The sequence below is a fragment of the Stegodyphus dumicola genome, chromosome 11, assembly GCF_044657685.1.
Source record: "Stegodyphus dumicola isolate Sdum_Otavi_A_Nest chromosome 11, ASM4465768v1".
NCBI classification, from domain to species: domain Eukaryota; kingdom Metazoa; phylum Arthropoda; class Arachnida; order Araneae; family Eresidae; genus Stegodyphus; species Stegodyphus dumicola.
This window is the reverse complement of record NC_140778.1, coordinates 161,930,002-161,947,022: the sequence shown is the minus strand read 5'-3', so window position 1 is coordinate 161,947,022 and position 17,021 is coordinate 161,930,002. Positions and strand designations below refer to the sequence as shown.

Below are 17,021 nucleotides of genomic sequence, written 5' to 3'. Positions count from 1 at the left end.
TGAATCCGCTCCTGATAAGAGAACTATACTTGAAATTGTATGGCCCTGAAAAGCTCCTTTTTTGTATTTTAGCAACTGAAATTCGAAGCCTAAAAGCATGTTTTGTACAAGCACATTCTGCATATATCACACTCCCAAGAACTTTCAATATACCTCACTGAGTTTTTTTTCGTAATTCTTTACATTGAACACAAGTACGTTTACGATCATTAATTTTTCGATGTTTGTGATCATAACGTGCACTAGGTGAAAATATGCCTGAGGTTCGTTTTCTGAATGACTTTTGCGATGTGTATTCTTCAGTCAGTTCTAATTTGAAGTCCTATAGCTGCTTTGGTCGTTTTAGGATTGAATAGTTAACGACTCTGAACTATAAAGGCGTTATTCACTGCTGTGTGTAAAAGGAACCAAAATATGTACATCCACCATTTTGAGAATTTTCTAGAAGCTGAGCAATATTTTCGACTCTGATCTGCTAGATCTACACCTCCCATATTTTTATTGTACTTGACAAATGCGGGTGGACCATGGTACTATATTTTTTGGAGCCTTTTCTTCTTGTAGTAAAACATGGTTCATTTTTACAGTTTGTGGAAATGATATGTATAAATTTTTTATCAGGCCAGGATGAATAAAGTAAATTCAGCAGGGTTTTGCAATGCATAACTACGCTGTCGTATTGGTTTCCCAGCTTCATTTCCTTGATGTTCTCGGGCATGTTTTTCCGATTTGTCATCACAGTTTCACATGATAATTGTCCAGATTTATATATCTCAGACATCAACTCTACGCTGGTGAAAAATCTGTCAAAATAGATTTCATGGCCTTTGTTTTTAAGTGCTTTTATTAAGTGCATAACTACATCATGACCTGAACCCTTTCCTGACTTTGGTATCTGATCTTTTTTTACCACAATGAAGTTCAAAGTTGTAAGTATACCCTAAGTGAAATGTGCAGAGCATTCATATCTTTAATCCACCTTAGTTGATTTTATAGGCATACATTGCACGATCCCTAATCTACCTTTAAATTAATTAGTGTTTCGTCAATTGGATATTTCAGTATAAGACACAAAATGTTGCTGAATTTTGTTTCTGAAATACGAAATGATGGTCTCTAATTTTTGTGCATATGTAAAGTTCTCTTTGCTATGTTTAACTTCAGTTTCCCTATCAGACAAATGAAAATAATGCTTGATTTCCAAGCATTGCGTTATTTGACCAATAATCACTTATTCTTGGTAATTTTACAACACTCATTATGAGGAATGTAATGAATGCCCATATTTCTTTTATGGATGAAAATTTATCCCATTGACAGTCAACAGTGCCATTCTTTCTTACACAGAATTCGGCACATTTATTTGTATTTGTGAGAGTTAATTCACAAATTTCATCCGTAAGAAACAACTTTACATATTGTAAAGGTGAAACACCAAAAGGTAAATTATGAATTGGTCCTAAAAAGCTATTAAATGGAGACAAAATTACAACATCATTATTCACATTAGTAGACCAGGTTTTTACTGGATTTTCGTTACAATTTTCTGAAATATCTGCTTCCAGATTTGTTTTATGCTCATCTTCATCTTCTGCTATAAATGATTCTTTTTCATTATCATTTATTTCATTTTCTATTTCTTTCTTCTGATTCCAAATCTGACTCATATGTATCATTAAAAAGAATAGCCTCAATTTTTTGTTAAAACTTTGCGATATTTGCTCATTTTGATCAATGTTTAAAAGCACACTTTACCAAAAATGAATCAACAAAGAAGCGAGCAAACAAAAGATAAGAAACCGCTTAGAACAAGCTGTCTGCAGTAAACTGATACAAAGCTGCACCTGCTACTGCATATCTTAGGGGGAGACAACAAGATTGCAATTTCGGCCGTTTTCAGGCAGTTTTGTTTGTCTCAGTGTAGAGCCATGTAGGGTGGATTGGTTGTGAAAGAGTTAATTTTAATCTTTAGTCTGAAATTTGAGCCTGTTTAAGAGAGATCAGTTTCTTTATGTCTGGTCTTATTTTACTTAGTTTTAACTGTAAATTATGATCCACTTTTAATTTTGTTCTGTATTTATTTTTCAAATGTAAAATGGAAGAAAATCCCTTTTCATCCAAATGGGTTGTGCAAAAAGGCAATAAAAATGTAATAGCTTTGAAATGCTTTTGAATTCTTTTTTTCCAGTTCAGCCAAATTTTAACAAGTGTGTTATTTTTTAAATCTTCAATTCGATCGCAGAAAATTTCTATCAATTGTTCTTTTTCTTCAAGATAAAAATTTTAGGTACATTTGGACGAAATGGATTTCTAATCCAATTTTTGTTTTCATATTCCTCAGAAAATACATGCAGAAATTACTTATCAATGAAAAACAATGATTTTTAATGTTGGATGCTAATTCTTCTCTTATTTTCAAATTATTTTCCGTTAGAAAATTTTCTAAAATGATAAAAACTTAACACATTAACATATTAACCAAATTCTTACATTGTTAGCTCGAGATTTTTTATCATTGCATTTATTTTATTTCTAATGGTAAACAAATTAACACTTCGTCCTTGTAATTCTAAATTTAATTCATTAAACTTTCAAAAAATACCAGCTAAATATGCTAAATGCACCAACCATGATTCACTAAATAAATAATTCTGCAATTCAAATTTTAAATCACAGAGGAAAATAAAAATTTTCTATAAATAATTTTTCTTTTTTCAATATTCTTAATGCTGGTAGATTATGCTGGATCCATCAACTGGGAATCATGAATTTTTCGCTTAGTCAATCCTTTCCATTTTGAAAATCTAGGATTGTTTAATCATTTTCTCAGAAATGCGCTCTATATTGATAAAAATTTAAATTCGCTTTATATTTCGAGCTCTAACAACGGTATTCTCAAATCGTGTGGGAAAGTCCGGAAATGGTGGCGAATAATGTGTGGACATGTTAATAAATCTAAAAGAACTCTAAAAAAATTGTGAGTGAGATACTATTATCTTTTTACAGGAACTTATTTTTATTTCCTATTGAAGACAACATCCATTTCTATTACTCCTTTTAGAAACTTCATTTATGACGATTTTTTTTTTTTATGTCTATGGCTAAATGAATATTTGTGAAAATAAAAACTGATTACAGTACAAAGTCTTTAATCTGGACGTCCATAATCCGGAATGATCTATAATCCGGACCTCAAAGCTGCAAACTTTCTGCGCATGCGCGTTTAATGTATAACGAACGGTATAAGCTAGGCTAGATAGAATTATCTAATGATCTATTTCATTTAATATTGCAGATTGCATTGTTCCTTAATCTTCTAATTGGATCTGGCTTATTATTGTTTGCAGGCAGAGCAATTTTATAAAAAGTAAGCTTGAACTTTCGATTATGTCAAAAAGAGTTTCCGATTCTGGAACTGCCAAAGTATCTACAAAGCGAAAGCATGTTTCGATGTCCATCAAAAAGTGAAATTGTTGCAAAAAATTGATAAAGGCATATCCTTTCTTTCTCTAACTATTCCGAAATCTGTTTATCAATTTCACGCTGATCTCCAGGAGGGGGAATGTCACGGCACGCAAAGAACTGGAAGTTGATCTGTCAGCACTATCCTCATCTTCAGGGCAGATGTTTTTATTTTATTCGGCTTATAATTCCTTACTAAATGTAGTATTTCATCTCTATGTACTCCGTGTTTGATATGATTTAAATCAAGTTCCTCGTCATTATAAATTTCACGAATATGCATCAAATAGTTTTCTAGTTGCAATTTTCTAATTTCGACTATGCATAACGTATGCTTTACGCATGCGCGCGTTGAAAGAAATGATTAATAAAGTAAACAAATAAATATTAAGCTTTTTTTTTTGGTAAATTTTGATACCCTTTAGATCATAATTGCTCTGTATTTCGTAAATTAGAGTTTCATATTTTTAATTTTATAATTTCTGCATGCCACCTTACCAGATTTAAAGTGATGATCTATAATCTGGAAAAACCCCTAATCTGGAATCGCTGAAGTCCCGACGAGTTCGGATTTAAGACTTTGTACTGTATTTTGCTCAAGTCTATGAACGGCTATTGACCCTGAACAAAGCTCAGATCGCATAAATATACGAATGTTGAGAAAACTTAAACAGAATGTTGTATTTAATTTTGGAATTAAGTAGTTGAAAATGCTTTGTTTCTTTGCATACCACCGGTTGAGAATCGCTGATCTAGATCATTAAAGAAAAAAGAATAAAAAAACTAGGCATTTCATATCAAATTACAATTCATTAAACTAAACTTGTTTTTAGTTCTTATCGGATGTTTCAGTAACATTCAATGTATCCCCTTTTGTTGATACAATATACATCTGTGCATTGTCATAAAGAGGATATGCTTCAACAAGCTGACTGATGTTGCAGTGGAATGAAAAAAGTGATGATAACTTCTTTCAGCAAGATGATTGTTTCGCTGCATGACACAAAAATCATTAAGACTATTTGTGGGAATATTTCAATCCAAATTTGTTATGAAATGTGGATTATGTGAATTGTATATTATAAAATGTTTTATTTGTGACTTGTATGCACAGAACAAAGAAATTTTTAAATATGATTGTGACCATGATTTATAAGCAGCTCATATGATTTTTCTTGCTGTGCTTTAAAATATTAACATGTTCAAATTTAAAATTAACATTTTAAGTAATTATTCAAATATTAATATTTTAAACAATTTTTTAATTAATATTTTTTAAATGATATTAAAAGAAATTTCTTTTGAAACTCATAAGAATGCAAATTACTATACATTGTTATATAAAATCGATAAATTGTATCTTTATTTGAACTTCCATTTTGATTATGTAACTTTTTTTTTTCCAAAGAATGTTTTAAAGCATACATGAACTTTTTTAAAGAAAAATATATGTCATCTGGTATGCTTTGCTTCTGAATCTTGAGCAAAGCGCTGTGATTCGAATTCGGGTCTTGAAATGGTTTCTCACTTGTATTTCTGAAATTTCTGAGGGTTCAGTGCAGTAGATAGCATTTTGAAAAGGTGAAATTATTTTTTTTTCTTCTTCTTCATCCCCGCTACTTAAATGCGAATCTGGTAAAATGTTTTGAATGAGTTCTTCAATTGTACTCAAGTCTGATGTCATTACATTGGCATCAGCTTACATATTTCTTGATTGTAATGTCTAATCGCAGCAATTTCCAAGCTTCTTCATCCATAATCAGTTTTATAATCATTTTTACTGTCGATGCTTTCACTTAGATTTAAAATTCCCCTTTAATAAAGCAATTAATTGTTCGGGGTTTTTCTTGAGCCGAGGCAAATGAAATCATATTCATAAGCCTGAAAAATATTTTTTTCTTTTTATTGCCTGTAGTTTTGAAAGGTTGTCTGTAGAACATTTTCAAATTCTTAATTATGCCTTGAAGGTTGTACTGCACTAATGCAGTTAGCCTTGAAGAAAAGAACCTTCACATTTTGCAAAAAAATCTGTCGTTTGAGGATTGGTGGTACATTGATCCATAAAAAACAGTTTTGTCTGTTTTCTTAAGCCCCTCCTTTTCTGTAAAAATGTCCCTCCCTTTCTGTAAAATGTAGTCATCCATGCTTTCTTATTTGCATTATGTTCTAATAATGGAGTTTGAACATTTTTGAAGCAACTTTGTTTTGACTTTCCTATAACTTAAAGGAGTCATCTTTTCCATACCATCAGCATTTGTGCAAAGTAAAGCAGTGTGATAAGTGCTTTGCTTAGCTCCATGACACTGGTCAGCTTTGTGCAGCATAAGTTTAAAGAGAAGAGTAGTTTCATCAATATTAAAAATGTCTTTTAACTCATATAAATATGATCCATCTATTTTGGTAGATAAATTCTTAAGCTACTCTTCAACTGACATATGACATGAGATTCCGTGCCGCAGTTTAAATTTATGCAGCCATCCAGTTGAAAAGCAAGCTTCCTTCACATTCAGTCGAAGTGCTATTTCTTTTGACTTCTTGATTAACATAGGGCCAATCATTGGAATATTGGATGCATGGTAATATTTAATGGCCATTCATTGGAATATTTTATGCATGGTACTTGATGGGATCTTTTAGCAGAATTTCTTTGAGCTCAGGAAACTTCACCTTGAGTGCACAGTTTCTTTGAAATGGACTGTACACAAATTTTTGCAATTTCTTCAACTTTTTTCTTATCATAAACAACCATTTTTAGTGTTGTCACAGGAATATCAAGTTTCTTTGTTAACTTGACTTTCATTTTTATTTATTTATTTATTTATTTTTTGTTGTTGTTTAAGATTTGACTTTTATCTTTTAACGGGAGTATCTTGCTTTCATCATGTTTTGTATCAGTTCCACGTAGTTTACTTAATACAGCATCCTGTTCAGAAGGGGAAAAAAAATAAACACCTCTGTGTTTTCAAGTATCCCCCCAATTCATGATTAGTTTTTCAACTCATGTACGAAAGTGTGAAATCTCATGCCTTTGTTTCCTTTCCTATCCTCATTTCTGAGAAAAGTATTTATAAGATGGGACTGCAAAATGCAGTAGGTCAAACAAAAGTGATGTGTAAAAGAAACATTTAATTATAGAATTGAATCAGGACCAAGATGAAACATATAAACATAAAATATATATAAACGGTGCTCCACTGTATTTATTTGTATTATATAAGTATTGAATGTAAAAGAATTTTTATGGCCATAAAAATATGATTGATGATTTTAAAACTTGAAACATTATCATAAAATACTGAAAACCAGTTACTTTTTATAAGATGCAAGGTTATGTTAATCGAGAATCTCTAATTTTATTTAAGCATCCCAGAGCCATTAGCAGATAGTCATGCTCTTTCACTTGTAGAGAGGGCCTGCCATTTTTCTCAAAGTTTATTATTATATTGTCTCTTTGTTTTTATATTTTAAGTATTACATTGCTGCACAGTAACAAAATCTGAATTGGTTTTTGTACTGTATAAAGTATAATTTTGTAACTGTACATTGGAAACATTTTTATTTCGCATTGAATTAGAACATATGCTTTTATGAGCTTTCGAACTGACTATAAAATTCATGCTGTGTTCTCAAGATTCTTCCCAATAACTCTAAACATTCTCAATTATTCCATATTCAGAGTATTTGGAGAAAATGTTTCAACAATGTTTTCAAGAACTTTGCAAACTTGTCTCTTAGAGACTTTCAAATTGAACTTTAATTCCATTTCCAAATTGTATATTTTGTTATTATACAGGGTGTTGAATGCTATAATTGCTGTATTTTGATAAATCAGATTTACAGTGAAATTAGTTATCCAAGTTTCTATAGATATTCTGTGTGTGCCCTTCCAGTGACACAGCAGATATCTGTGTGGTATTCCAGTTCCTATCGTCTGTTAATGATATAAGCACTTTATTTATCTGGTACTTCAGTTGCTGCAAGTCTTGTGGAAATGGAAGCACAAACAGTTTTTTATAAAACTCATCAGGAAAGATCATTACGAGCTAGATCTGGGGATCTCGGTGGCCAACAAAGAAATGACATATCATTTGACCCAACACGGCCAGTGCAGGGATGGTGTATGCGATCGTTCAGGTACCGGCTTCTTTTTGAGGGGGGCAGGGGCCAATGTCGTGGAGCATCAAATGTGTACCGGACAAAGTCTGGAACTGCTTCCTCCAACTGAGGGAACAGCCATTCTGATAGCATATGCACCTATTAAGACACTTTTTCACAAAGAATAAAGCACCAATAATGCAACTTTTGGAACTATAAAACGTTCACATTTGGAGAATCATGCTCATGTTTCATTGCACCATTTGAATTTTTCATGCTCCAAAATTGTAAATTATGGTAATTAACTTTGCCAGAACCTTGAGAAATGCCTTCATCTGCAAGTAATACAAGTCTGTTCATGAAACCATCTATCTCCAGCTTATCTTTTGAATTCTCATAGAAAGTGTTATGAAACGGATTGTCAGAGGTTTTTAAATGCCTGCACTCTGTGAAAGATGTATGGCTGGAATTATAGACGTTTCCATTTGTGGGACTTTGTAAAAACGTTTAACTAATTTTGTAAAAATATTTGGATAATTTTTTTGAACAAAAATATCTGTGAAGGACAATAAGTAGTGTTTTGGCATAATTTTAAACACAGTACACTTTCTCCTGCATGGATGGTGCCATTTTGATTAACAGTGTCTATAGTGACGATTTCGTGACCGGCAGATTTTTTTTTGTTGTTGCCAGATAAAACTTGAGTAAACTTAAATTTGTAAATTGTATATATTTAAGATGAAAAATATGTAAATCAGCTTTATAATTTAATTTATCAATAGCCTCTTAATTTTTCATTTTTAATTTGCATATTTCCTCTTTGTATTCTAAAGATAATTATAACTTTTCAGGACTGCATCATTTCTAGATTAATCTAAGGCACGTGGCTTGCATAATGCTGATGACTTAGCTAATTTAGAAACTGAACTCAAAATCTCGGGAACTGAAACTTTTCTCTTGATAAGCAACCTAAACAAAACCTCTTGGTGAACCTCCATACTGTATAATTGTGCATTTTAGCTTGTACCTCTCTTACTGTAAAGAAACTATTTCGCTGTGCTCTCTTTCTATCGCAGCAGTTTCAAAAATGAAAATGTTTTTGAATAGGCATGATTAAAGCATCAAGTAAATTGTGGCCACAGAAAAATGAAATACAATCTACCTCGACTGCCAAATTTACTAGGGCCCACCAGTGGCCGAGCGGTAAAGTCGCTGAACACTGGTAGTTCGGTCCGAAGTTCGAATCCCTCAAACAGGCTGGCTGCATGGGCGTTTTCGTGGTTTTTCCCATGTGTAATGTGTATACGAGCCAGTTTCCCTTAGAAAGTCCTCCACGAAGGCATCCCTCCCCATAGGCAGATAGCCCTAGTGTGCTTTGCCATAATTAAATACACACATACACACACACATGCCAAGTTTACTAGTCGTTACGGATTCAACATTTTACCATTCTATGCAATCAGAATTCTTCCTCTTCAATATGGATCTACGTTCTGTGCTGTCTATGTGCTGCACAATCAGCATTTCTGTGTTTTTACATCAATACCTCTAAAGTTGTTTTTATTATATATATATATATATTATAATACACAATTGCAGAAAATTATGCATAAAATTTTTATGTTTGCAGAATGATTGCACTTGAAACTCGCAATAAAGAAGATGATACAAAGTGGCTCACCTATTGGGTTACGTTCGCTGCTTTCAGTCTTTTGGAATTTTTTTCTGAAATCATCTTAGACTTTGTCCCTTTCTATTGGCTTGTAAAGGTAAGATGATAAAATATGTTTTATGTCTTCATTCAGTTAGACTGCTTAATAAAATTTTGTTGTAAAGGTAGAAGGGTGGGTACTTACATATTAAGGCAAACAAATTTGTGCGATTTAGCGATTTTGAGGATTAAGAGGTAAAAATTACATATCGGATGCCAGTTAGTAAAATACACCCTCCGCCTCTGGAGAGATATGTGTGAAAGAAATAGCATAAATTCCATAGGTATGTGCGCCTTTTGTCTTGAAAGCATTAATGCTTGTTTTTACAAATAAAATAATAGTGAATAATTGTGTGTTCTTAATCTTCGAAAACATCGTTGTGAGTATAAAGTGTATAAAATGATTATTTTCTGAATAAAGTCTATTTGTTAATACCATTTGAAATTTTACACATATGTGCAGAAGAGTGCATACACAGGTTCCTAGCATCCATTGTGAAAAAATACGATGCCATCTGGATTCAAAGTTTCGTTCTATATGCTTTGAAGTGAGAGATTAAAGTGATTAAAATAAAATCTGGCTCCCTGCTTTAAGATGATATACTGGTCACTGTTTGAGTGGTCTTCTAACTGGGGTGTTAGCGATACAAAGTTAGATGCCAGCTTGTTTGTAGAAGAAACTAAGGCTATGATAGTGAAATAAGTCCTGTTGGACTGTTCAAATATAGCTTGGAAACATGTTAATGATGATAGGGCACTTTAATTTACTGATTATTTGAGCAATCAGAAAGTTTGCATTATATAAACAATTTAAAATGCAGCTAATGCTTAAGCTAATGAAGGAGCATAAAACATATGGGCAGCTAAACAAATTGAAAATAAGTATATCAATACAGAACTATGCACAAAGTTGAATATGGGTAACAGTGTTGAATAATGAGGAAATGTGTTGCTGTACTCCCATTATTAGACACTTACGTAGTGAGTGTGTTTGGGGCAGGCTGCTTATCAATTGACGTGGCTGAGTAGGCACTGGCACAATATGTAATATCTAAGCCAGCTGGTGCTAGTAGCCTATGCCTAATGAGTTTGTAGAAGCTGTCTTTTTAAAGTGATATTTTGAAGTATGTAGGCAGTCAAATATGTAGTAGTCTACTTGTTCCTCCTACCACGTATGCAGAGATGTGTCTCACTGTGTGTTAAGCAGTGTAGATGTGGTGGGAATGGACCATGCCCAGAGAAGTAATGTGTTAGTAAAACAAAGCTGCAGCTTAATTCTTTTGACACTTTTGGGAAGAAAAGGAATGTTCTGCAACTCGTGGCTGTGAGCCATCTCTACTGCAACATTTTGAGCATATGCTCCTGAGTACCAGTTTAATATCTGACGATGGGAGTAGAGTTGAAATCACTTCATCTCCGAGGATGTTTGCTGCTTGCTCCACTAGATCGTCAGACAATTCATTTCTGGTGATACCCTTGTGAGCTGGAAGCCAACAAAAAACAGGAAGGCTGGGAAGAAGGGGTTCATAATATTAAGTGGCAAATGGCATATACCATTGGGCTTCTGTTATGTGTGCTCAATATAAGCAGAAGGCTAGAAGCCAAATTACTAAAAATCTTGGCATTTGACAAATGCTCAATTACATTGCAGCTTGCGGGACAATCAGCTGTACTTGAAAAATGGAATTGTTGACTCCAAGCCTGCGTGTCCGCTTATACTAAATGGTGTTATTCAGCAAATGGCAAAAGCCATTGCCAGTGTCATGTTTCATCTTGGATCCATCCATGTAAATGGCTTCCGCTACCTTGGTGCATGGCGAGTAATCTATACTGACATTTTGCTTCACGTTTTCGTGTGCAGAATAAGAACCGTCCATTTTTCTTACATGGAAAGTACATATATCTGACACCCTAGAGACTACATATTCTTAACTGTGAGGACATTTGCAATGGTAGCCTTTGTTTTAATTACCAAATCTAAAGTCAGTATCCATGTGAGAACTTGAAGCACTGCCATTGATATTGTGCGATATGCCCTGCATATGTAGAGCATACTGTGGACATTGAGCTCTGCATATGTAGAGCACAGTGTGGATACTGTTGGGAATTAAGCTTCTGTCTTATTTGATGTAATAAATTTTTACACCACACTGGAGCTCTGTAAAGCACAATATGCTGCATTACTCTCCAATACCATAAGCAAAGGACTATGATATACTGTAAAACATGCAGTTCTTAATAGGGGAAAAGTTCAAAACTTCAGATATTTATTGACATATATATGAACTGTGTGTTGACAAAGCAGTAAGTGATAGCAAAGTGCAAAAATAGGTGAGATTTTTCAAGTGAAGTCAAGATACTGATGGAAAAGTAACAATCATGAATAACTTCTGTTGTTGCAGACGGCAGAGTTCAACGAGTATTTTAAAAAATTCATTTTAGTTACAATATGTAAATTACAGTTTTTTTTTTTTTTTTTGTTTGTTTGTTTCATTTCTATTGCAATGAAGAGTTCTAAAATTAGTCCTCAAGTAACTTATATTCTGGTTTGAATTCAGAAATATACGAGATACATAAATATGATAAGGCATAATATGCATTAGCTAAAAGATTCTCTGTATTAAATTCATTGAGCATGTAATTTGTTACAATGTTAAATTTCTAAGATAAATATTTCATTATAATGGCATTATTTGTATATTTGATGCATTTCTGCTAATTTTCCTCTTTTTAGTGCCTGTTTCTTATCTGGTGCTTTGCTCCAATTTCTAACAATGGATCGCAGTTCCTGTACCACAAGGTCATTCGGCCTGTATTCTTGAAGAATAGGAAGGCTATTGATGAAACCTTAAACAAAGCTGCCTCTGGTGTTGCTGGTTTAGTTACGGATGGTAAAATTTATTTCTAATTTACTGTTAATCTGCTATGTACACTTTTTTTTTAAATTGTCAAGAAAGAAAGCTTTATTGTTTATTTATTGTCAAGAAAGAAGCTATGCATTCTATGTATCTTTAAAATTTTGAGAAGCCTTAAAAAAATTGTTGGTTTTAGATTCTGAGTTGGGATTTTGATACAAAAATATGCTTTTAATTGTTATAGCTGTCATATTTTGTTTCTATAAGAATGTTAGCTTAACCCATGTACTTGTATTTACGTCAAAAATTACACTGCTGATTTCCTAGCTAGCTCATATGGGAGGATGGATTATGTCATGTTATATATTTCATACCTCAATATCCGATTACAGTTTGTTAGCCCCTCAGTCCACAGCTGTCAACATAACAAACGCTTCCATGATATGTGGATCTGATCCATGATATGTGTTCTTACTGTTTTAGTTAAAAGGACACAGTACTTAAAAAAAAAAAAAAAAAAAAAAAAAATCCAACTTCTTTCTTTTCCTTATCTTTTAGTTGAAGTCTTTTTAAATAAGTGGAGAAAATTGAATAGTTCAAAAATAATAGTGAATAATAGTCATTAAGGTTTTTTTATATTCAGTAGCGGCTATTTAAAGAGAGTTGTTCTCAACCTGTTTTGAGCCTTGTATCCCTTTCACCATTGCTAGATCATTCCCCTTCTTCTTTACCAAAAGTCAAAAATGCATGTACGTTTATTCAGAATAAGATCATTTTTTAATGTTTTATAAAGTGAATAACAAAAAGTAGAAAATGTTGATAAATACCAATACTTGAATGCAGTTTTTTATTTTCATAAACTAAAACTAAATACTTTTTTGAATTCTAGGTTTTTTAGGAGGGTGTTATACTCATAATTAACTCTTGAATGGTTCATTTATCATTCAGTTTTTTAACACTGCTCATTATTTTGAGCTGTGTAAGGAATATTCCAAACCAACTTCTAGAGTCTTTTGTTCATGTAGGTGTGTATCAATCCTAGCTCAAATTTTATTTTGTGATGCAGTTTTATAAAAATTATTGAAGCAATCTATGCATCTGAGACCTTGTTTGCTGAACAGAAGGTTTTGCATGAATAGGAATATAATCTAATAATGTCTGTAATAATTTTGCTAATGAAAAAAGAAAATTGTAGTGTGTGATACTATTTTAGGGCAAAGTAAGCCCGTTAAACAGAGATGTTTCTTCAGTATAATATTGCACACCCCTTTCATTACTGTTACCAAAACCAAACTCCTTTCCTTAATTTCTTTGAAACAGCATTTTATTTACTAGCGGTAAGTCACTTGTTTAAAATATTTTACCTGTCTCCTGCTAAGCTGTATCTGTCTTGTCTTTGCCTTTTCGTTTAGTTTTCTTTGCCGAAATCTGAAGCGTATGTGCTCTGGCCCATTGGGAGAACAGATCAAGACAATATTGAGATCTCATTTCGAGGTTACTTCTTCCTGCCACAACTAACATAAAATCGTCCGCATAGGCTATGATTCGAGCGTATTCTACGCTCTCGAACTGATGAAATGCTGAGTTTGCCACTATATTCCACAGTGTTGGTCCAAGGCATGACGCCTGTGGGCACCCTCTAAAGACATTTTTGACATAAAATGTCACTGTCTGATGTTACTTGTACACTTCGATCTTGAAGGTACGAGCGAAGGATGGTAATAATGGCTGTTGGGCAGGCCATATTAGGCAGCAAATTTATTATGTCTAGCCACCAAAGGGAGTCAAAGGCTTCCTTGATGTCAGTGGCTATTGCCAGTGAGTGCAAATTGTTATCCTTGTTCTGTTTGATAGTGGCCATTAAGTCTTTTATGGTATGCTCAGTTGAGTTGCCCATTTGGAATCCATATTGGTTGGGATGCAGGGCGTTGTTCTTTTGCAGGAAGAAGTCCAGTCTGTAAAGAATTACTCTTTCCAATACCTTACCGAGCACTGGCAGTAGACAGACTGGCCTGTAAGATGAAGGTTCTGCCGGAGTTTTGCCTGTTTTTAGGAATAACGCCATTTCTGCCAACTTCATATTTTTAGGTACTGATGTTTCCAGTAACTGATGTAAGTACTGATGTTTCCAGCAAGCTTAAATGACCACAAGGAATAGTTTTGGGAATTCCCGGTGTATCTCTCTAATGATGATATCAATTCCATCCGAACCTGGAGCTTTTTTGGGTGCCAGAGTACGTATGATGTTATCCACTTCCATTTGCGTAGGAGGGGGGTTCGTCTCTTCTGGTAACTTGGCGAAATTTCATACTGTAGGTTTTTCTCGCTTCCTCTTGCTCCTCTAAGAAATCCTCTTCATCATCATCAGGGAAAACTGCATTAATGATCTCACTGATTACTTCGATGTTGGATGAGGCAGTGCTATTCGCCATAGACGAGAGGGTATAGGACGAAACACCTTCTTATATGTTATCTTTTGAGTAGGTCCGAAGGCTTTAGTGACATTACTATAGTAAGTTCTCCATGAGATTAACTTGGCATCTTTAATTTTTCTTTTATATAAAGCTCTGGCTTTATTGTATGTTATCATTTTGAGTTGCCATAGGTATGGATCTACCATGGATTGTGCTTTTCTGCGAAGTGCCCGAACTCTGCTCCTCTCTGTGTTAAGCTCTGGTGACCACCAGGATATGAAGTGCTTTGCCTTTACAGATTTCAAACGATATGCTTTATGGGCGCTTGCACTATTTTTGTAACTAGTAAGTCGTAGAGATTATCTAAGGAGTTTCTGTCCTGGCAGTTGTTGAAATCTTTGATAAATTTCTCTACATACGCTTGAATGTGTTCCCGTAAAACGGTATGTCCTGCAAGTGCTGTTTTGAATATTTTCTTTATTATGTAGTCTATAGGAGTATCCAGCTTGTAAGTAATAATTTTGTGATCACTGAGTGAGGTCATTCACTGTCCAATCTTGTATGTATGGAGTTGTATTGGGAGTTGATATTGTCAAATCTGGCCACCCTCGAGCTCTAGATGTTTCAAAGGTAGGCGGCAATGAAATGCTTACTGTCTAAGAATTCTAGTACCGCAATTCCCCTTCGGTTCTCCGAGTCAGCACCCCATAGTTGACTGGTGGCGTTAGTCTCCTGCTATGATACAGTGTGACGCTCCAGTTAGAAGGTTAGAATTAAGTTCTAATAGAGAGGTAATATCTTCGCTCGGGGGTAGATACACAGCAATAATATCAATGCGGCAATTACTAGTGTCTGGAGACTGTATGCTCTGTGATTTTCATTTGGAGAGGGGAGAGAGGGCCACTGTAAGTAATCGCAGCTAGCTGATTCTTTGAGAGAAACGTTCTGCTGTGTGTTGGAACACTGGGAATCGCTCCGTTGTAAACGTAGGGCTCTTGGAAGATTCCGACATTGGCAGCAGTATGTGTCATTACTTGCAGCGTATTTATGGTTGCTGCATAGCACTTCTGCAAGTTACACTGTAAAAATCTAAGACCTGCTATATGTTTATTTAGTGTCATCTTAGCTTAGTTCTTAGCAGTGGTCTTTCTCAGGCTCTCGAAATGGGCTCCATACACTGGGCAGGAGCTTGAAGTAGCTGGGTGATCTGTGCTGAAAGAGGTCCCCTTTTCAGAATTACTACTGCAGCAATTAGTGCAACTCACTTTTTCCGAGCTACACTCCTGCATCAGGTGGCTGTTACCACACTTCGCTCAAAGTGGAGCATTTGTACAGTTCCTGCTATAGTGATCGAATTCCTGGCAGTTGTAACAGCGTATTATCCTAATGTATGGACGGAGAGGACACTAAAAGATGGCCTAGCTTAACTAGGTGTTCTGCTGACTTAGGGTCTATGTCTATAACCCAGTTTTTCCTTCCGCTTTGCCCAGAACGGCTTTGATAAGCACTGGGATTGAAGTTGGGCAGTTGGTCTACAAGTGCTGCTGTTAGATCTTTTCCTAAATTCTCAGGTACTCCAAAAATAATTACACTTTCCCTTCTTGGCTTGGGTTCCCAAAATTCGAGTGTCTCTAGTAGTGCTGGCCTGTCCTCGATTGCCTGTTTGAGGCGTAGCAGGTGAGCTTTTTCTCGACAGCGGATGAGAAGCTCTCTGGATTTTGTGGGCCAAATCTGCACTAAAGTGATCCCTAGCTGGGAGGGTTTCAAATCTGCCGAAAGTTGAGCTTTAATCCCTTCGGGTGTCCGTGTTGAGGTCTTTGACCTTAATAATAGAACATGCTCTGATAGAACTGGAGAAGATCTTGAAGGTGGTGAAGTTTTCCACTTCTTTCGTGTCACCTCAGTGAAGGGATATTCTTTTGTGGAGTGTTCTTCTGGGGCTGAGTATTCCACTGCTAGATAAGACTCGGAATGTTGAGGATTCTCGTGAGGTGGCTGTAAACTGTGTGCGAGTTGCTGTTGTTGCAGAGCCAAGACTTGTCCCTGTAACTAGTCCCCTGTCCTCTGTAATGCGAGGTAAACCTCTTGTTCCGTTAACATTATGCGAACAATGTTCACAAAAGATGTAAATTGCTTTCTTTCAGAAGCATTTAGTCTGCGAGATTCCTTTGCTTGTAAGATAAATAACTGGAGTTGGTTACAGATGTGGTTAATTGCTTCCAACCTGGAGTTAGGTGTCGATGGGCTAGCGGCACTTTTAACAGAAGGGGGAGAATTTTGAATATTATGCTCCGTGCCGGCTGGTGACGGGGGAGTATCCGAAGGCATAGTAAGTAAGAGAACACACTGAAGAAGCTTTCAGAGCATAAAAAACGAATGAGGAGATGAATGATGGATATACATGCGGGGAAAGGCAACGACCATAGTTGATAACACACATTTATTACTATTTACAAATATAGATTACATTAGGATTACAAATTA

At 34.8% G+C, this 17,021-nt stretch overlaps 1 protein-coding gene across 1 annotated transcript in view; it reads left to right on the top strand.

Moving 5' to 3' along the window:
* Positions 1 to 17,021, top strand: part of LOC118197203 (receptor expression-enhancing protein 5-like) — a 46,264-nt gene that overhangs the window by 12,871 nt on the left and 16,372 nt on the right. The window contains exons 3-4 of the mRNA XM_035368709.2: positions 9,188 to 9,326; positions 12,003 to 12,159. Coding sequence (XP_035224600.1) covers positions 9,188 to 9,326; positions 12,003 to 12,159 — 296 coding nt within the window. The remainder of the gene's footprint in view (positions 1 to 9,187; positions 9,327 to 12,002; positions 12,160 to 17,021) is intronic.